The sequence below is a fragment of the Betta splendens genome, chromosome 17 (genome assembly GCF_900634795.4).
Source record: "Betta splendens chromosome 17, fBetSpl5.4, whole genome shotgun sequence".
In the NCBI taxonomy this organism is placed as follows: Eukaryota; Metazoa; Chordata; class Actinopteri; order Anabantiformes; family Osphronemidae; genus Betta; species Betta splendens.
This window is the reverse complement of record NC_040897.2, coordinates 16,229,490-16,250,803: the sequence shown is the minus strand read 5'-3', so window position 1 is coordinate 16,250,803 and position 21,314 is coordinate 16,229,490. Positions and strand designations below refer to the sequence as shown.

The 21,314-nt window shown below is 45.8% G+C and overlaps 1 protein-coding gene and 2 long non-coding RNA genes across 7 annotated transcripts; 2 read left to right on the top strand and 1 right to left on the bottom strand.

The window, feature by feature from the left end:
* Window positions 1–22: 22 nt before the first annotated feature.
* stard3nl (STARD3 N-terminal like) lies at window positions 23–4,273 on the bottom strand. Of its 5 annotated transcripts, none has more exons than XM_055503640.1 (11): window positions 4,120–4,257; window positions 3,844–4,021; window positions 2,906–2,982; window positions 2,001–2,270; window positions 1,111–1,188; window positions 956–1,033; window positions 840–893; window positions 657–774; window positions 486–584; window positions 309–376; window positions 23–244 (listed from the first exon to the last, which is right to left on the bottom strand). In XM_055503640.1, exons 4-10 carry the CDS (start codon window positions 2,202–2,204, stop codon window positions 312–314), a joined length of 696 nt encoding a protein of 231 aa, XP_055359615.1. In that variant the 5' UTR covers window positions 2,205–2,270; window positions 2,906–2,982; window positions 3,844–4,021; window positions 4,120–4,257; the 3' UTR covers window positions 23–244; window positions 309–311. The 5 variants fall into 5 exon arrangements, with proteins under 5 accessions (XP_055359615.1, XP_055359616.1, XP_055359617.1 ...); XM_055503641.1 differs by having other exon boundaries at window positions 3,848–4,021; XM_055503642.1 differs by lacking the exon at window positions 3,844–4,021 and having other exon boundaries at window positions 4,120–4,248.
* A 25-nt stretch (window positions 4,274–4,298) lies between these two features.
* LOC114844220 (uncharacterized) lies at window positions 4,299–16,785 on the top strand. The gene is made up of 7 exons (XR_003783692.3): window positions 4,299–4,411; window positions 5,783–5,966; window positions 6,037–7,344; window positions 8,447–8,558; window positions 8,670–8,831; window positions 9,083–10,770; window positions 11,712–16,785. It is a non-coding gene; the product is annotated as an uncharacterized LOC114844220 (long non-coding RNA).
* Window positions 16,786–17,734: 949 nt separating this feature from the next.
* On the top strand, window positions 17,735–20,988 carry LOC129603266 (uncharacterized). Its single transcript, XR_008693016.1, has 2 exons — window positions 17,735–19,457; window positions 20,018–20,988. It is a non-coding gene; the product is annotated as an uncharacterized LOC129603266 (long non-coding RNA).
* The last annotated feature ends 326 nt before the right edge of the window (window positions 20,989–21,314 follow it).

Below are 21,314 nucleotides of genomic sequence, written 5' to 3'. Positions count from 1 at the left end.
GCTGATTTACCCCAAGTAAAGGTTTGAGTGTGTAGAAAAGCATTTATTTTTATTGGAGCGATGTGCAGGTTCCTGTACAAACGGAGTTCTCCTTAAAGTCCAGGTTCTTTAATGCGGCAAAGCAAAGTCATTCACTTACACAGGCGTTTAAACAAAAACTGTACATGCAGCAGGAGGCTGATCTCAGGAAAGCCCTGAAAGACGGGTAAAACCAAGATGGCGGCCGTGGAAGAGGGGGGACGACCTGAGAACAGGACCAGATGTTAGAGCGCATCAACGCGCGGAAGCCGGTTACAGCTCAGCGGTACCTGTCAGGCCAGACGAGGAAGGAGGCCTTTTTCTGGGTCCTGTTTATCGTCCAGATCCTCGTCAGAGTCTGAAAACCCAGAAAAAGAGGAGGAAGAAAACGAGCAAACGTTAAACACTCAGTGGGTTTGACGGAGCTTTGTTTCTAGCTTAACTTCGCCATCGCTGCGTAAACAGACCTGCCAACGACTCTGGAGGGGAGTAGAACTGACCCTCAGACACTGGACCCGGGTGCAGGAGGGGAGGTCTCTGCACAGCCTCCCCGAGCGGCCGATACCCTGAAAGTGACGACAGGTCCTGATGCGCCTCATCAGCTGTTAAACAGCCTGCTTTCAGTTTGTGCCACTCACGGTTTTCTTCCTCGGCCTCCTGAGGCAGAACTTTGAAGTCGAGCAGCCATGTTTCGATCCAGGCCAGCACGAAGGAGATGATGGGCAGCAGGTATCCGAAGGCGCCCTGGCTGAGCAGCTGCGGCACAGACAGAGCTGAAGTTCCCACAGCGACCAGCGGGGGCAGTGCAGCAGCGCGCTTACCTTGGACAGGATCACCTTGACGATGAGGAAGGCGCAGCAGACCGCAGTGGTGACCTGAGACACGGGAGCCGTTAGCGACGTCATCGCATCAACAACAGGAAACCGTTGTCACTCACCGCGATGGCCCACCAGTGGCGCAGCCTGCAGACGGCGTAGGCCAGGATGAGAGCGGCGAACCTGAAGACGGCCAGGAGCTGCAGGAGGAGAGAAAAGAGTGAGCGAGGAGGCGGAGCCGGACCGCGGTCACGGCAGGTCAAAGGTCACCGCTTACGAAGATGTCGAAGAAGGACGCGTGGTAGTCGTAGTGCAGGACCTCCTGCTGCAGCTGCTTCTGAATGCCCCCGTTCACCTGAAAGAGCAGCACAGCTGAGACCTGAAGCCCTGCCTCAAACACAGATCTGAGCCGAGGCTCCAACGTGACCTCATCAGTCATCAGACATAAACACGAGTCCTTCTGCTGCAGCGTTTCCTACGTCGTTGCCTTGATAGAGCATCAGTATGAGGCGCCCAGCGAGGGCCGTTCCCTCAGCTTTAGTCCAATCAGCTGCTGGCATCTTCACAACGACAGGAATGGGACCCGGGTCGACGCTGGAATTTCCCAACAACGATCTCAGTTTGTGCTCAGGAAGTTTTAATCTGTAGCTGATTCTTCTCCAGGGATTGGAGCTTCTCAGCCCAGAGTTCATTCAGCCAAAACATCTACTGGACACAAAGACAAGTGTTCCTCTGGATAAAACTCGTCCTAGTTCCCTATAAACTAAAGACGACCGCATGAAATAATTCAGGCCGGTAACCGCACGTTCCCACTGGTCATTTATGGGTTCTGACAGATGTATTAACCTGTGGAGTCATGACAGGCCAGCGCTGGTTCTGTGGCAGCGGCTCGGCTGCTGAGAGGAATGAGGCGCTGGATCACTTCTGGGCTGAGACTCCATCCCTGCATTCAGCTTTTACTGACTCCACTTCCTCATGGGAGACGTTTCAGAGCTCAGGCACCGAACCAGCACTGCTTCCGTTTGACCATTCAACCACTAACTCGCATTAACTACAGCTGACGCGGTTCAGGCAGTTAAACTGCATAAGTGTTTTAGCAGCTGACGTGTCGGACGCTGAACATCAGGTGTTGATCCAACTTCTACACATTTAAAGGCTGAGACTCACATTGAGCTCTATGATCCAGAGCAGGGTGATGAATAAGAGGTCGAAGGTGACGAAGAGGCAGAAGGTCCTCCTCACGTCAGAGATGCACTTCTTCTGCCCCGCTTCGTACGAGTCGCCCCTCAGGGAGTTGGACGCCGTGTTGACGGAGCCCCTCCCTCGACCCGCCAGCCACGACTCGGACACGCTGCTGCCGCGGCTGTCCATCGCCCACGTCGGCCTTCAGGAGCCGGGTCAGAGGTTCTGGACTCAGTCTGTGGCTGAAGCCTGCATCTGCACAGAGAGAAGGCACCGTTGGTGTCGGGTCACAGGAGCGTTCTTCTCTGGGTCCAGTTGTTTACCTCAGATTCAACCTACAGACTCTAGTTTAGTTTGTTTCACCTGATGAACAGAACCAGTACAGAACCAACTCATCCTGATGCCACTGATCATTAACCTGTGTTTCTACGTTCCATCACTTGTTTACAACATGTTTGAGGAAGTGAAACTAGCAGATTAACTGTAAGTCACTGACAGAGCAACTGAAGATACAGAGCAGCCAGTGAATGAGCTCCAGGTCAAAGCTTGGTTTTAATATTGTACCCGACACCAAACCCACAGCTCCTCAGCTTCTCCAGCCCCTTAAACGGGTTCGGTTCTGCTGAGGGCAGGCTGACAGCTCTGAAGAGCGTCTGTCTCATCACGAGGGTTTATGCTGTGATAAACAGAGTGTGATGTCATTGAATAGGATAAACCATGCTGTTCATCTGGGTCCAAACGGCCGGTGCCTCACGGGTCGGACACAAGAGAGACGCCCGAGGACGAGCAGCAACCAACTCCAGCAGAACCAGCGGTTACCGTGGAAACTAAAAGACGCGCGCAGAGACAGAACCTCGACTGTTTGGAGGCAGAGGTAACGTGATCTTTACCCAGAAGCCACCTGACGCAATCACAGCGCAGGTCTGACTGGTTCCAGAGCGCAGGAGCTGGAATCTACTGAAGTCAACTGGGACAGAGAATAAAAGGGAGTCAGACAATGAGCTGGGATTAGATCAGTCACATCAGCAGCTAAAGGATCGTTGCTGGTTTTATCTTCTCATTGGTTTGGCTGCATTTGCATAAAGCCGTGAACTGAGTAAGTCATCACATGATGGATTTAAATAAAAAGCTATTTAATTCATGATCAGAACTGACAGAAAAACAAGTGATTACATCCTAGGAGGTTCAGAGCCGATGAAGGGAAACGGTGTCTCTGGGTGAAGGAGGTTCTGTTTTCTCGTCAGAACATTTTGCTGTGTTTGGATCTCAGCCGGTTTCAGGGACTTTTACAGATCAGTGCAGTTAAACACGTTTAGGAGAGGCGACAACAACGTCCTGGAGTGGATCAAATGAACGACTGGTTCTGATGTTTAGGTCCATTTGTCATTTTAAATGTACCAGCTCCGGATCAGTAAAGGACACGTGTTGGAACCACCACCTTCTGACCCAGAGACCCGCTAACACGCATTAAACTGGACTCGTGTTCCTGATACTACGGACTCAATGTTTAATCATCTCACGTCACTCGATTTAAAAGAAGCGCTTTGAAACTGAACAAACATTTGCCGTCTTTATATTTATGTCCAACATTTACTCATTACTTTTGATTTCTTCGTTTCCGTTGAGGATATTTGGCTTCATAGACTGTAAATTCCAGCACATTGAAGCTTTTTACAGCTGAACAGGCAGAATTTGCAGCAGTCGAGCCAAAGGTGGAGCTTTACACGGAAACAGACGACGAACGTTCAGACCAGATTTACTCCAATGGAGGAGCTCGATCCATTCAGCAAACTGTGCCGATGAACCCAGAAGCCTCCGTGAACCGAACCTACACTGGGCTCCGAACCCAAACCCGGTCAGCCAGACAGAACCGCTCATCGTCCGCCTGGAGGCCCGACACCTGCTCCGAACACGAGCCACAGCAGCTGGTACCAAGAGGCGCGTGACGCACGAGACAAACACCGACAGGAAGACGCGTCCGTCAGCTGGTGAACAACAAGCTCGGGCTGAAACGAAACCAACAGCGCAGGTGTTCAGCAGCTAGTTTAGCTAGTAGCTAGCTAGCAGGCGGGCTAACGTACTGCCAGCATTGAAACCGTCTCACCTCTAGAACTGGTTGCTTCAGGCGGTTCGTTTGTGAATAAATCCTGGAATGGTTTCAGTCGGACAGATGTTGACCTCACCGCTGCAGACGACGCATCCACTGCTCAGACAGGACGGAAGTAGCCGCAATATTTAAAAGTCTGCCGCTAAGTCTTCTGGGATTTGGAGTCTGTGGATAAACTCGTGTGACGCAGCGGTCCGTGCGCCCCCTGGTGGTCAGTGTGAAGATCAGCAACTGCAAAAATGTGTCCAACGGGATTAAAATACAACCGGAAATAAATGGAGTCAAACAGGTCAGCTGTTTATGTGGCGTGGTGCTTTTAGTTATTCAACTGTAGTTTGTTACTTAGTTTGACTCGGATTAAACGATTTTTACTATTATTCAATGAGTCTTACTCATTCATTCGTCACTGTTTTTGCTTGTAGTCATGTTGTATCTAAAAATGTGAACATCAATCACTAATAAAAAGCATACATTTGTTTTTGTGGCTCCTAAAAACAAAAAAAAACATACAAATAACTCTGGGATTTAGTTAAACATAGAATTTAACCTGCTGGACATAAAATGACTACCTGAGCTCACAGATCTGAGCAGACTGTGCACAGTAGATGAGCCAGAGTCCAGCGTAGAGAGGCTGAGTGAACGAGGTGTGGACTCTGTGGAGCAGAGTCATGGTCCCAGAGACGCTGTAGAAGCACAGGCCCCCTGCTGTGCGGTCCAGGTAGACTCCTACTGTGGAGGACACGGGAGCGGAGAGGACGTCTGACGTTGTTGTACCAGTACGTAGAACTGCTGCTGCTGCATCTTAAAGCCCACGATGTGGGGTTTCCTCCAAAGGCACGTTTGCTGTAGCTGCCTGTTGTGCTGATGTTCCTGTAGGACACCGCCACATACACCTCTGTCCCTCTCAGCTCCACCTCCCAGTAGCTACGTGCAGTCAGACTCCTGCTCAGAACCTGACACTTCTGCATGAATCTGTCTGGATGATGAGAATAAAACTGAGTCACTGTCGCTCTTCTGTTTCCCTCAGATAACAGCGAACACTCATTTGCTGTGTTTGGATCCAGAGTGATTTCACAGGCGTGTTTTAGGAACTCAGCTCTGGTCTGTGGTTCTGGTTCTGGTTCCACCTCAGTCACTGCCACTGAGACGTCTGTCCACGTCGTCCTCAGAACCTCCTGCAGTCGCTCTCTGAGCTTTGACACGGCTGCTGTCACGTCCTCAAAGTATCTGAGAGGACGGATGTTGGTTCTGGAGGAGTGTGTGGGTCCACTCGGCGCTGACAGTGATGGGTCGCTGGTCCAGTAGTAGCAGTAGTGGGTCAGTGCAGTGTGTAACTATAGACAGCAGGGAGCAGCAGTGGTTTAGTTTTATACAGCAGATATTTCAGCTGAGTCACTGGTTCCACTGAACCAGAACTAAAACAAGTAGTTCATAAATGGACTAATAGCATAAGTAGATACAGCATCAGTACAGCAAATTATCAAGTACTACAATAACTTATACAATAGGTAAAAAATAATAATACTAAGTATAAATTGCAACCAAGCTTATGTTGATCATCATTAAAATGTAAAACAGTTTTAAAAAAGCTGAGTTGTTTGTGTGATAATAAAGTAAAACCAAGCTTTTTACATGTTCAATAATACTGATGATTTAATAGAACCAAGTTCATATGATGACATGGAGCTGTGAGTGACGGCAGCCGTGCGTCAGAGACCACGTGGCCTCGTCCTGGTTGGTCCTCAGCTGCATCAGACGCCACTTCTCCTCAGGTTCACCAGAGGAAACAGCGCTGCACAAAATGCTTTTCCTCCCAGCTGCTGCTCTGTGCTGCCTGTGTTCAGGTGAGTGTTTCCAGCAAACTCCACCTGGAGCCGTCACACTGACCTTCATCTGTCTGCTGTTTCTCTGCAGCACTGGTTGCCATGGCAGCACAGCTGCGTCAGGAGGACTTAACGTTGACCAGGAGGCTGGGAGGAAGCGTCTCCTTCAGCTGTCGAGACACTGACCAGTGTGATAGAGACTGGGTCTTCTGGTACCAGAAGAAACAAGCAGGAACGTTCAGAGTGATTCTCTACATTGATAAGAATAATGGAAACATATATAAAGGTTACAATCATCCTCAGAAAGATGATTTCTCAGCTGCAAACATACAAAACGGCTGTGAGTTACAGATCAAACAGGTTAAAGTGGATCACGCTGCCTCCTACTACTGCTCCTGTTTGGTTGTTTCCCACAGTGAGACATGATTCATGAAGCCTGAACAAAAAGCAGCAGCTGAACAGACGTCAGACAGGAGGAGACAGTGAAACCTCAGCACAGCTTCACACAGATCTACTTCTACACTTCCAACTCTTCTCAACATCCTTCTCCATCTACCTCTATATTGGCATCTTCTACACATGTTCTCATGTCGTCCTATTTCCTGGCAGCTCCATCTCCAACATCCTTCTACCAGTATGTTCACTCTCCCTCCTCTGCACACGTCCAAACCGTGAACCGTCCTCTGATGAGCTGGTTCCTGGCTCTGTCCAACCTCGTCACTAAGGAGAAGCTCAGCATCTTCATCTCTGCTGCTCCACCTCTTCCTCACCGCTACCGTCTCTAACCCACAGAGCACAGCTCTCACCTCTGTCTTTACACCTGTCCTTTGAGTCTCACTGACACTCTGAAACACAACACTCCTGACACTTTCCTCCACCCGCTCCAACCCGCCTGCACTCACCTCCACCTTGAACTCCTCTGTCTGACCTACAGCTCATCTCACCACCGTCACACTCCTCTCATACACGTCCTGGACCACTCTGACTTCTCTGTCACCCCCACAGCCTCATCCAGAACCACAGCTCCACCCTGTCCTCACCTTCTCTACATCCACAGACACAATGCAGCTCCTTCTGATCATCTCTGTACTTTTCCACCAACATTCTCAGAGCAGACATGACATCAGTGGAGCTCTTATGAGGCAGGAAACCACACTGCTGCTCACAAACCTCCACCTTCTTCCTGAGCCTGGCTTCCACTGCTCTTTTCCATGGCTTCATTGTGTGACTCATCAGCTTTATTCCTCTGTAGCTGCTGTAGTTCTGAGTGTCGCCCTTTTCTTAAAGATCGGCACCAGAACGCTTCTCCTTCTCCTCAGGCATCTTCTCGCTCTCTAGGATCCTGTTGAACTAGTTAGAAACTCCACTGCTGTCTCTTCTAGACACTTCTACACCACAGGTCATCAGGACCAACAGCCTTCATCCTTTTCAGAGTCTTCCTCACCTCATTCTTTCTGATCTCTGTTATTTCCTGCTCCACAACATCCACATCTTCCTCCCTTCTTTCCCTGTCACTCTCCTCATTCATCAGAGGATCCTCCTTCCGTCTTCTCTGCACTCTCTCCTGGGTTCGTAGCACCTTTCATCACTGTCTTTAATCAGCCTTATCTGCTGCACATCCTTTCCATCTCAGTCTCTGTCTGGCTACTCTGTACAAGTCAGGTTTCTTCATTCTTTAGCTTCCACCACTTGGTCTTCTTTTCTGTCTTTCCTCTCTTCTTCTTCCTATTCCATCAGAGTCATCTTAATCACCACCATGCTGCTGTCTGGCTACGCTCTCTCCCACCACCACTGTGCAGTCACTGACCTCCCTCAAATGACCTCGTCTATAGGATGTAGTCCACCTGCTCCTACCTCCACCTTTGTATGTGTCTGTGTTCCTCTCTCTTCTAGAAGTAAGTGTTGACTACAGTCATTTCCATCCTCTTAGCAAAGTCCACCACCATCTGAGCTTCTAGGTTCCTTTCCTTTACACCAACCTGCTCATTAAAAGTCTGCTCCAACCACCACCCTCTCTCCTCTGGGGATTCTCTCTATGACCTCATCAAACCCACTCCAGAATCGCTCCTTCTCTTCTGACTCACAGCTACATGTGGAACAGACCCACTGACTACATTCACCATCACCTCTTCCATTTCTAGCTTTGAGCTCATCACTCTGTGTGAGACTCTTTTCACCTGTAGAACATTGTTCACAAACTCCCCTCCAGGATCACTTCCACCCCGTTCTCTTCCTATCGACACCTTGGTAGAACAGTGTGAATCCTCCTCCTGTCCTTTGCTGCTGTTCCACCTCGTCTCCTGCACACAGTGCATCCAGCTTCCTTCTCTCCATCATGTCTGCCTGTCATTGTGTCAACGTTAAGAGTCCCTGTTCTCAGATCTCTGCTCCTGTCTTTCTTCCTCTCTCTGTCCATGAACCCTTCTTCTTCTTCTTCATGTTTGTTCTTGGCATGTTTTACGTCCGATGCCCTTCCTGACGCAACCCTCTCTATTTATCAGGTGGCACCGACACAGACGTCACTGTCTTAAAACCCCTGTGGCTAGATTGACCTGAAATAATGTGACCAACGGGATGAAAATACAACAACCCAACATAAATGGAGTTAAACAGGTCAGTTGTTCATGTGGCGTGATGCTTTTAGTTATTCAACTGTAGTTTGTTGTTTAGTTTCACTCGGATCAAACGATTTTTACTATTAATCAATGAGTTTTACTCTTTCAGTCATTTTCAGACAGAGGCTGAGTGAACGAGGTGTGGACTCTGTGGAGCAGAGTCATGGTCCCAGAGACGCTGTAGAAGCACAGACCCCCTGCTGTGCGGTCCAGGTAGACTCCTACTGTGGAGGACACGGGAGCGGAGAGGACGTCTGACGTTGTTGTACCAGTACGTAGAACTGCTGCTGCTGCATCTTAAAGCCCACGATGTGGGGTTTCCTCCAAAGGCACGTTTGCTGTAGCTGCCTGTTGTGCTGATGTTCCTGTAGGACACCGCCACATACACCTCTGTCCCTCTCAGCTCCACCTCCCAGTAGCTACGTGCAGTCAGACTCCTGCTCAGAACCTGACACTTCTCCATGAATCTGTCTGGATGATGAGAATAAAACTGGGTCACTGTCGCTCTTCTGTTTCCCTCAGATGTGGGATGACAGTGGACTTCAGGAAGAACTGCCTTGTACCTTCTCAGCTCAGGGAGCTCAACCTGCCCCAGGAGCTGCTCTACTTCTATACTGCCATCATCCAGTCTGTCCTCCACCTCCATCACTGTGTGGGTTGGTTCAGCCACCAGGCAGGACAGACACAGACTGCAGCGGGTGGTCCGGTCAGCAGAGAAGATCATTGGGACTGAGCTTCCTTCTATTGAACACCTGTACCGGACCAGACTCAGAGAACGGGCAGTCAGCATCACACCCCATACATAAAGAGTTTGAACTAATTTCCTCTGGCAGGCGTCACAGAGCCATAGACACCAGAACCAGCAAAACCAGCAGAACCAGCAGACACAGAGTCAGCTTCTTTTCCTAGGCTGTGTCTGAGCTGAACTCCATCACATAGAGAGGACTCAGTAAAAAATGTGATGCAATTTTAACTTATTCTATTCTATTCTTTATTTCCTTTATGCAAAAAATGTAATAATGTATATGTGTATATAACTGTGTGAAATTGATATGTAAATAATTTCTGTTCAGTATGAGCGTATGAAAAGACAGACGGGATGCAATTCCTTGTTTGTCTTGTGCAAATCTGGCGAATAAAAACAATTCTGAGATAATAGTAAATAATAATAATAATAATAATAATAATAATAATAATAATAATAATAATAATAATAATAATAATAATAATAATAATAATAATAATAATAATAATAATAATGCGATGGACTGGCGACCTGTCCAGGGTGTACCCTGCCTCTCGCCCATAGCCAGCTGGGATAGGCTCCAGCACCCCGTGACCCCGCACTAGGGAGTGAGCGGACAAGAAAATGGATGGATGGATGGATGGATAATAATAAGCGGGGGAGCTAGTTGTTATGGGAAAAATTGTCTCTTCCTTATTTCTATGTGTCTTCCGTTCTTCTATGCAGTTATTATATGATTTATGACTTATGTTCTGCAATTAATATCTTATGTTTTGTCTTACTGTATGCATTTGACATTTCACCTACATTGTTCAATGGTTGTCTCTGCCTGATAGACTCTCAACTCTAGCTCTAAACCCAAGGTCGGGGAGTTGTGTCTCTGTCTGTTGAGACTTGGTGCTCCTTTCTCACAGATAGTTGGACGTCAGCGATGCAGGTGTGAGAAAGTAAAAATCTTCACACACACTGCGACAGGGAGGAGATGGTGCATGTAATTTGATTGGGTTGGAAAGACATTCCACCCTAGTCGGACAGAGAAGCTAAAAGGCAGAAGCAACTTGAGGATCGTGGGCTCTTTGCATCACACCTTCGTGGTGTGTGCACTGATCTCCCCAGCTGGTTTTTGGTTTGTTGATGTGCACGATCAACATCCATGCTTTTTATTTGCTTTCCCCATTATTTTTATTTTCTTTATTATTTCAATAAATCGCACAAAAGGACAACTCTCTCTCATCTACTTCTTTATGGAAAATTTCCACCACAGAAATTGGCGTCTACGAACAGGATCCCGCTGCAGGTCGTCTGGACGGTGTGACCAGGGACGATAGTCCTGAGGACTAGGGTCGCTCAGCCTCCAAACCTCTACAGACATTCAGAGCTGGGAGGACTGCTCACCCGTCTGGATCGCCTCTGACGAGATCCACGAACTCAGATTCAAACTCAAATCCTAATTTGGCTCGGCTCGGTGAGAGAGATTCCTTTTGATTCGGGAAAAAACAAAAAGATTGGAACTTTTATTTTTAATTTATCTGAAACATTTCAATTGGTTGAAAAAAAAAAAAGAAAAAGAAAAGAAATCTTCTATTTGGTTGAAACACTAAATTTGAAAAAGGAAAAATTAATTAGATCCAGAAAAAAAAAATTCCAATAATACATGTTCTTAATTAGGTGAAAGTCTGCTCTGGGTGGTGAGACGTCGGTTGCTAAGGGTTGGCTCGTGGAACCGAGCTTCCGTCTGTACTGAGGATACAGACATGTTTTTTTGATCTGTGCGTGGTCCACACGTGGGGGACTGAGTATAAAAGACGGCTTCTGAAAGAGGGAGCGCGTTCGCAGAGTGAAGTATTTTCAAGATACGAGGGACCCGGGCCTAGAGGGGCCTAACGTTGAGGAAATACTTCGGGAAAGGCTCTGTCGCCAGATCAGGTTGGTTCCCTTTTTACGGAGACGTCCGATAAAAAGGCATTTTGGGAAGGTTCCGGCCGGAACACACAAAAAAATCTAAGGCAGGAAACCGCCGGACTCTGAAAGACGGGTTCGGGGCAATTTGAGTCTTCACCACCAGACAGCAACCGTACAAAACTAAACGTAATTAAAGTAAATATGGTTATTAGTGCATTTCATGTTTCCATGAGTGGGAAACTGGTTATGGGTTCAAAAGGAGAATCGCTTAGTGTAAAAGGACATACGCACCTTAAAAGAAAAATTAGATACAAAAGAAAAGATCTGAAAAAGCAAAACTATCAAAACTAAAGCCCTAAAAGAAACAAAAGAGAGATGAGAGTAACAGAAAAAAAAAAAAAAGGAGATAACAACTCTGGGGAAGAATTGTTTGCACTCTGCCACACACACATATCATGTCAAGAGCAAATGCTCCCATTGTTTCTGCTCTCTATTCTAATGCAGAACTGAGCGCGATGAGGGTAAATCCGGATCTGGACTCCTTTCCCACCATCAGCAGAAGAACCGAAGGAGAAGAAGCGCCGACCAACAACCAGAACAGGGTGGAAGCTCTGACACCACAGCAGCTGGAGGACACAGACCACAGCATGGACGCCTCACAGACTCCCACAACGTCTGCAGCCATCACGTTCTGGGCTCATCAGATGAACCAGCTACTACAAGCGTGTGTGTCTGACACAGACACCTGCTTATGACAATCAGCAAAGGAAAACAAGGACAGAGCAACAGCAGAGAAGACGTGCTCTGACACAGACACTGGTTGAAACAACAGGAGAGGCTTCAGACGTGATCGGCCCAATAGAGCTGCATCTGAGGATCCAGGAAAGGTCTGTCATCGAGGAACAACTGTCCCATTGAAAGGCTTCACCCACTGGCGCTCACATCAGACTGATGGTTGGGGAAGGAGGAAGGTGATGGTTCCTTTTCACGTGACGTACAAGACGGTACCGCAAACATACACACACATTCATACACGCAATGAAGAAACACGCTTACAGCTGATACACGCTCAAATTCATGTTCATGCTTATCTGCTCGCAATGAAGAATTGCTTTTTGCTCAAAAAGAATCCCACAGAGTGATTTTAAAATGATGACAAACAGCTAAATGAAAACTGCTGCATGACTTTACAGTCTGATGGGTTTAAACTATTTCAATTTGCAACAATTTCAGTAATAAAATCCTCCATGTTTCTAAAACGATTTGTGCACAATATAGGTTTGTCTGGCCAGACTGTAGGAAAACAAAACAAAACCAGACTGTAGAAAAACAAAACAGACTATAGGAAGACTGAAACTGACTGAAACAGACTATCAATGACTATTAAAGGGAAGATGACTATTAGAGAGAAATAATAATAATTACTGTACGTACCAGATTATTAAAGAAAAACTTATTCTTTCACTGTCATGTGCAACATCTGACAGCAAGACACCTTAACATTCATTGTTGCTTTCAAACTTATGCCCAGTTAAATTCTTAAGAAGAGATCTCATGTGTAGTTTAGGTATTTGATTGATTTCCACTCCAGACTACTCCACTCCAGGTTACATCTACAGACATTCTAAATAATCCCTCTTTTGTTGGTGTTAACTTCAGCTCAGCTGTGCTCTTATCATTGGCTGCTGAGGGGGGGCTGTAACTGAGGCCCTCACACAGGCTGCATCACAGCTTGTTTATGATTTCACACACACACACTGACAAACTAACCTCAACTTCCCTCTTTTGGGAAGAACACAGGTCTGCGCTTGTGATTTCTTTTACTAACGAACAAAAAGATTTTGATGTTTATTCTACAGCTCCACACGTCCCTCTGTGAAAACATGATGGAGACAGATGACAGGACGTGGGTCCTTTCGTGAACAGATGTCAACGGGGTGGAGACTGGTGAACGACTTCTGACCCCATGTGACGTATTCACCTACTTTACATACTTTTAGAAAACCTTTCTTTTTTATTCTGCCCGTCATGTGCAGCAAACAGTGAACTGGGTACCTCCACATTCTAATGACACACTACATGCTTTTGTTTTTATTTTTATTTTTCAGAGGACACTCTGACCCAACACTCAGCCTTACAGGAAGCCCTGCTTCCCTGTGGCTCACACACAGACATGATGTAGGTTTGATCAGAGGATGTGAACCAGTGGTCATCACACCTAAATCTGACCACAGACCATGTAAACAACAACACCCTCTGAAAGAAGCCATAGATGGCGTTACTGCAGACACCACTAAGCTACTGAATCATTGGATGCTACAGGCCACAAAGAGAGCCTGTCTAAATTACAGTTTGTTCAGACTAAGGTTATTTTCTGGGTCATTGTAATTACAGCTGATGGCAAATCCATCTCACCCAACAGAGTTAAAGCAATTTGAAACCTGCCTAAACCCTGCACGTATAAACAGCTGATGTCTTTTCTAGGTTTTTGTTCTTATTGTAGGAACTTCATTCCTAATTTTACTGTCTTTGAGGCCCCACTCAGGGTTCTGATGCAGACGTCTTCATCGTCCACTTCTTGTCTCACGTGGACGTCTGAGGCTGAACAACGTTCACCGACCTCATGCTTGCTCTTCAGTCGACTCCTACTTTGGGTCTTCCTGATCTGACCCTACGCGACCTTTCACTCAAACAGTGGATGAGAAATCAGGTTGTACGACTTCTGTTCTTTTGTCCTCATACTTTGATTCTTTTGGAATAGATCACATCTTTCTACAGCCTGATGGCTTAGATGCGACACCACCTTGCTCAACATGCTGAACGTTACTATCAAGAGGTCGTCTTGAAGTCTAGTGCTTTGCTAAGACACTACTCTGCTCAGGCTGCAGAGTTGATCGTATTGACTGAAGCTAGTAAACTAGCAGAAGGAGAGTCTGTTACCATCTACAGACTCCACAGACGCTCTGTGGAAGCATAGGAAGCTTTTGAAGTCTGATTGCAAACCTATCTCACATCATGATTAGGTTCTGCTTTGCTGGACGCTGTCCTGCTACAGTACCTACAGCTAATGCTGTTTGTAACCGTCCGACTCACATCATCAGTGACGATTTTGTTTGTGCCGACATGCAGCTGCAGACGCTGCTGCGAAGGTCGCTGCCCAACAACCCCTCCCTCTCCTGATCCTTGTTCCCTCTCTAACTCTCTCTATCCTTTCCTTCCTCATCTCCCTGTGCTTTAAACATTTTCTACCTCACAGGAACGCAGACTCTGGCTGACGCATGGTTCCACCTGTAGCCATGGAGTCTGGTTTGGGCCTGACGGCAGCCGTGCCGCCCAAACACCTTTTCCCCATAATTCAGATTTCCCAACAGGTGAAAGCAGTCGACAGAACCATTACACCATCCAACCAGGGCACTGGGCGATCGTTAAGGAGTTCAGGAGGAAGCGCTGGGACTCCAAACGGTGGCGAGGCCCCTTCCAGGTCCTTCTGACGACCCACACGGCTGTAAAGATCGCAGAGAGAGTGACTTGGATCCACTCCATCCAGGAAGGTCCCGGATCCGACAGACGACCCTCCATCTACATCCCACAGAGAAAACCACCACTAAAGAAAAGAATTAAGAAGGACGACCCTCGCTGTGCTCACACACGCACTGAGGCGAGGCTGCGTTGACCGTTCAGCTAAAGGTGTGAGCCAAGCGCCGCCTGAAGCTGCACTATCAGACCATACATCTACACACACGCTCCTGAGAAAACACACACACGAGCAGCCTTGAGTTGCCGACGCTGGACGACGTGTAGACTCTTCACATCACAGGAGTGACAGTGACTCAGACGACATTGGGAGGAAACCTGGCGGTGATAACGAATCCCAAGTGTGTCTGTGATCAGCTGATCACAACCTGAAGAACCCCAACGAACTGGCAATACATCAACACACAGGTTGGAAACAATCTAACACTACTGTTCAACAGGAAGAACCAGATTGTTACAGACATCAATTGTAACCATGCTTTGTTAAACTTCATTTTATGTTACATATATTATTGCCTTTATCATATGATGTTTCTATGTAACTTTACACACTACTTTTGAATGAGAAAATTCACAACAACAACAACACTGAGTTTAAATATCCTGAAGTTGACTTGGTGTTTAATTTGCTCACAATCACTTATTCACTGCTACAAAAATTTTTATCCTTCATCTACAGATGAAAGACAACACAAGCGGCAATATGCATCATCATTCTGGTTAAATCCCTGAATCTCCTATTCGCTCTAGACGCAAATGTACAATTAAAGATTAGAAAGCATGAAATCTATCTTAAGATTATATGATACAGAACCCCATCGGAAACCTATGGCTATCATACATTAATTGTCTTTATTACATTACAATCGAATGGCCGTAGACATGTTGTTAGCAGAGACAAGAGGCCTTTGTGTTATGTTTGGAAACGCATGTTGTACTTACATCCTGAATAACACTGATTCTAATGGTATTGTGGCGAAGGCGCTCCACGGCCTTCAGAATCTCAGCTAACTCTGGTATAGATTCTTCCTCTTGGAATTGGCTAGACGAAATGTCTGGAAAATGGAAATCTGTTCTCATGTCCGCAGCTGTTTCCTTTATCATTGAGATGGCTGTGATTCTCTTGTTTGGTTTTTGCGTTATCCCACTGGTTAAAGGTCTCATCATGCGTGCGACCTCAGCAACACTCTCGTATCAAATGACACAATGCACTATGTTCAAAAACCCCAACTCTAATTCACTTAATGACTTTGACGATGGTATGGGCTCATTTTCTTCACATGCCGATACAGAGGTTATTCTTGTATAACTACCCACCAAAACAGCTCCCAACCTTTTGTCCCTAAGTTACTTGCATTTTATATGGAGGTGTATTTTGAATCTTGATGAGTTAATACCCTTATTGTTTCATTTGCATGGATTACAGAATGTGATGTTGACAATTTTTATTCTTTTAGTGGTTGATTAATGTGTAATCAAAAGGGGGGAGTGTTATGGGAAAAATTGTCTCTTCCTTATTTCTATGTGTCTTCCGTTCTTCTATGCAGTTATTATATGATTTATGACTTATGTTCTGCAATTAATATCTTATGTTTTGTCTTACTGTATGCATTTGACATTTCACCTAGATTGTTCAATGGTTGTCTCTGCCTGATAGACTCTCAACTCTAGCTCTAAACCCAAGGTCGGGGAGTTGTGTCTCTGTCTGTTGAGACTTGGTGCTCCTTTCTCACAGATAGTTGGACGTCAGCGATGCAGGTGTGAGAAAGTAAAAATCTTCACACACACTGCGACAGGGAGGAGATGGTGCATGTAATTTGATTGGGTTAGAAAGACATTCCACCCTAGTCGGACAGAGAAGCTAAAAGGCAGAAGCAACTTGAGGATCGTGGGCTCTTTGCATCACACCTTCGTGGTGTGTGCACTGATCTCCCCAGCTGGTTTTTGGTTTGTTGATGTGCACGATCAACATCCATGCTTTTTATTTGCTTTCCCCATTATTTTTATTTTCTTTATTATTTCAATAAATCGCACAAAAGGACAACTCTCTCTCATCTACTTCTTTATGGAAAATTTCCACCACACTAGTGCAAAGTGGTTTACTTTCACTTCCCAAGTCAATGCTCTATGCTCCAACAAGCTACCAACACGGCTGCTGTCACTTCCTCAAAGTATCTCAGAGGACGGACGTTGGTGGGTCAGTACAGTGTGTAACGATAGACAGCAGAGAGCAGCAGTGGTTTAGTTTTATACAGGTCATATTTCAGCTGAGTCACTGGTTCCACTGAACCAGAACTAAAACAAATAGTTCATAAATGGACTAATAGATACAGCATCAGTACAACAAAGAAATTATCAAGTACTACAATACAAATATTAAATATATAAATATATTGCAACCATCTCTATGTTGATCATGACGGCATGAGTGACGGCAGCCGTGCGTCAGAGACCACGTGGCCTCGTCCTGGTTGGTCCTCAGCTGCATCAGACGCCACTTCTCCTCAGGTTCACCAGAGGAAACAGCGCTGCACAAAATGCTTTTCCTCCCAGCTGCTGCTCTGTGCTGCCTGTGTTCAGGTGAGTGTTTCCAGCAAACTCCACCTGGAGCCGTCACACTGACCTTCATCTGTCTGCTGTTTCTCTGCAGCACTGGTTGCCATGGCAGCACAGCTGCGTCAGGAGGACTTAACGTTGACCAGGAGGCCGGGAGGAAGCGTCTCCTTCAGCTGTCGAGGAACTCGTCAGTGTGATTACAACTGGGTCTACTGGTACCAGAAGAAACCAGCAGGAACGTTCAGAGTAATTCTTGGTATTAGTAAGGATACTGGAAACATAGATAAACGTTACAATCATCCTCAGAAAGATGATTTCTCAGCTGCAAACATACAAAACGGCTGTGAGTTACAGATCAAACAGGTTAAAGTGGATCACGCTGCCTCCTACTACTGCTTCTGTAGGAAGTCTGGTTCCACAGTGAGACATGATTCATGAAGCCTGAACAAAAAGCAGCAGCTGAACAGACGTCAGACAGGAGGAGACAGTGAAACCTCAGCACAGCTTCACACAGATTCAAGCTTCAGTTCGACTCTTCACGTTCTGTTCATTCTATAGTCTGTTTGTTCAGTTCATTTGGACCGAGTCAGAACCAGAGAACCAAGATTTAAATGAAAATGGTGTCATTTAATCAGACATTCGAAATGTAACTGAACAAAACCTAAAGAAGAAACTAAGACACTCCTATAAAACTAATGACAAATAAAATAAAGAGACATTAAATAGAAAATAACAAACTGGACCGTGGGAGAGAGGGATGAGAGGCTTTGGTCCAGAGCTACTGAGGGAACAGAGAGGTGACATGTCTAATGTAGGAAACAGACTTTATTAATACCACAATAGGGAAATTCTGGGGGTTTTAGCAGCAATTGAGAATTTACAGGACAAAACAGAGGAAAAACAAACAGTGATATTTGTGCAAAAGAACGAGGCATCAGGCGTATTTACATATTGACAGTGGCAAACGATATGAATGGTGGAGACCTGAGACACTGCACAACAACACATTGTGTCACTGCAGTGCTGTGTTGTGTGATGTCTGTGGGAGCAGTGACCTGCAGCAGCTCCTTCCTGCCTGTGGCTGTAACAGTGTGGTGCTGAAGGAGCTGCTCAGAGCCTCCGTGTGGTGCAGGGGTGGAGGTGTTCTCCATGATGGATGCTAGTTCACCAGCATCCTTCTGTCCTCCACCTCCTCCATGGACACAGTGCAGCCCAGGACAGAGCTGCAGCATAAAATGCTTGCATAAAATAATGTACTTCCTGTCACACATCAACAAGGTGAAGGACCCACACGCAGCTTGCATAAACTCAGGCTTGTGAAGGTTTAATCAGGCTCGTGGTCAACAGTGATAATGACAACAGACAGGGAGTGAGCAAAGGCAGTGGAGATCCAGACTGGGTTCAATACACAAGGCAGAGTCAAAAGGCACCGAGTGGGAGCAGGACACGGTCAAAACAAGAAACAGACGCACAAACGGACTCACAGCTGAATGCTGGAGAGAGACACGCAAACATGAACTAACAATCTGGCAGAGTGTGGTGAGGACTGGGGCCCGTTTCAAGAAGGAGGTTTTGTGGAAACTCTGAGTTTTTAACCCCGAAATGAGGAAAACTCTGAGTTTTCGGTTTCAGAAAGCGGGGTTACTTAAACCCGTAAAGCGGGGTAAGTTTAAGCCCGTTTCAAGAAGCGAGGTAATCGAAACTCAGAGTCAGTTACTATGGCAACTGACTCTGAACCAAACCTGGTCACGAGCAGGTTTTATTCGGGAAACCCAGAGTTTCCTTCGGTCTCCGCCCCTTTTTAAAGTGAACAGTGTTTAAATACCTCATTTAATCGTTCAGTTCATTCATAGATTTCACCTGTTTCCTTCGCGCAGAGACCAAAATGTCCGTTTCTAGAGGATCCTGTAGATGAGGACGCTGTATTAATTCACACGACGTTGAATTTACGCCGCGAGAGGATTTTAACGCCACGAGTTAATTTTCTGTCATATCGCCGTGCATATTTATTTGAGCGGTACCGTTTTTCTCCATAACGTATAATCGGTGGTCAGGGACACGAAACAGGATCAACACAAGGTAGGCTAGACACAGAAACGGGATGGATGACATACGACGATCTGGCAACGACTGATGTGACTGCTGGAAATATATACACAGGTGAGTAATGACTGATATGAGGCAGGTGCGTAACTAGGACCGGGAACTAACACAACGTGACCAGAAACGGACGTACTAAAAATAAAACAGGAAATTGGAACCAAAACCTGACAACTAAGGTGAAACAGAAAAGTCCTTCAAAATAAAACAAAACAAAAACCAATATCGTGACACTTATCCACCCATTCATCAGACACGTCACCCATCGTGGTCGTGCTTTTACATCCGAGCAGATTCTTTGTGTTGTGTCACTTTTTTTTGCAAACGGTAGTTTTCTTTATAACATTGCAGATGCTGAGCACATTAGTGAAGCCTCTGTGTTAGAATAGTTCGATCTTAAGCGCTTTCCTTGACACAAACTCCTTAAAGCCATTAAAGAGGAGTTTCACAGGATTGCAGTTATGTGGTATTTAATTTGTTTCATTGAGGCTAATCTGAAAAATGATGAGCAGTTAATAACATCTTGCTGTGATCTGAAATAGATTGATAAATGTGCAGGTGCACTGACTACTCTTTCTAATGGTCACTGTAACTGACATTACATTGTTTACATCACCAAGATCATATGTGATGCTGCACATATTAACACAAACGTGGAGGCAAAGTCTGACTCTGGTCGTGACTCATGAATATATCGTGATTCAACCCTAAGTAACAGGCTGCACTGTGGTAAGTACATGTATGTCCTATACACTTATTTCAATGCATGCACTCACACTCACAGGAACACTTCTATGCAGCACTAAAGTAATGTGAACTTTCTTCTAGGAGAGATTGACGGCTTTCTGCTGGAGATAGGGGTTAATGGCAGCCCACACTACTGACCCCTCACCCAGAACCTGAAGCAGAACCCCAGCAGCGCTTTAATGTGGCCCTGCAGAACAAGAGCCCGGGTGGAAATGACCATAGGCCTGTTGAAAGCACATCTGCAGTGTCTACGTCACCTCAGGGAAACACCTGAGAGGCCTGTGACATTAATGTGGCATGTGTTGTTCTTCACATTATTGCAATTATTAGAGGGGAGTGTTGTGGAAATCTTTGTTTATAAGAAATCTACAGGACAATGTCAGTGTGATGAACCATCTCAAAGTTTACTCTCATGTCGACACGGAGTGGATCACAATCATAATACCTCTAAGACGTAAGGCACATCTCACTATGTACAAAGTATCCACTGAAGGCCTGAGGACACAAGACCTGTATTTATACCCTGTTACAAACCCCCACATCAGCTGGTGACTATTCTTTGATATACATGAGTGCAGTAAAAAACCCCTTTACCTTCTTTAACTTTAACCAAATGCTTGATGACCCCCCAGGAACAACCCTCAGTCAGAGGCACAGCATCTCAAGACAAACACAAAATTTTCCACAGGAGCAACAGCCTGCCCTACAAATACAAAGACCTGAGGAGACTCCTTCCATCACAGTGATCTGCAGAGTGGATGGACAGTCAGATGTGATATGCTGTAATGTCTCAATCAGCCATCACCACCACCAATAAAAGAAACTGAATAAATGCAAATCATAATTTATTTGGTTTTCTTCATTTCCTACAAATACAAAGGCAGTTGTTAGATTTTATGATTCTTCCAATAATTCATACAATTCACCTTTAACTATGCACTCACCTCCAGCTTTTGTTTGAGAATTTCAATTTCTAGATCTGTCTTTTCAATCTGGCGGTCCAAGTAAAACATTTACTTGTTATTTTTTTTTATTTTCTTGATAAGATTAAGTTTATACAACTCCGTAACCGGTAACTTAAAATACAGAAGATTTAGAGTTACAAGACATAGGTCCTCATTACTCTTACAGAATTGAACTCTGGCGTTTACTGAACATCACTGACTGTGT

What these genes read in the sequence shown, in the direction of transcription:
- stard3nl (XM_029131392.3), bottom strand. Translation starts at nt 1,525, where the DNA reads ATGAACTCTGGGCTGAGAAGCTCCAATCCCTGGAGAAGAATCAGCTAC. An exon ending in TGCTCTATCAAGGCAACGAC is followed by an intron (nt 1,189 to 1,312) that starts GTAGGAAACGCT and finishes CTGCTCTTTCAG; the next exon opens with GTGAACGGGGGCATTCAGAA. An exon ending in CGTCCTTCTTCGACATCTTC is followed by an intron (nt 1,034 to 1,110) that starts GTAAGCGGTGAC and finishes CTCCTCCTGCAG; the next exon opens with CTCCTGGCCGTCTTCAGGTT.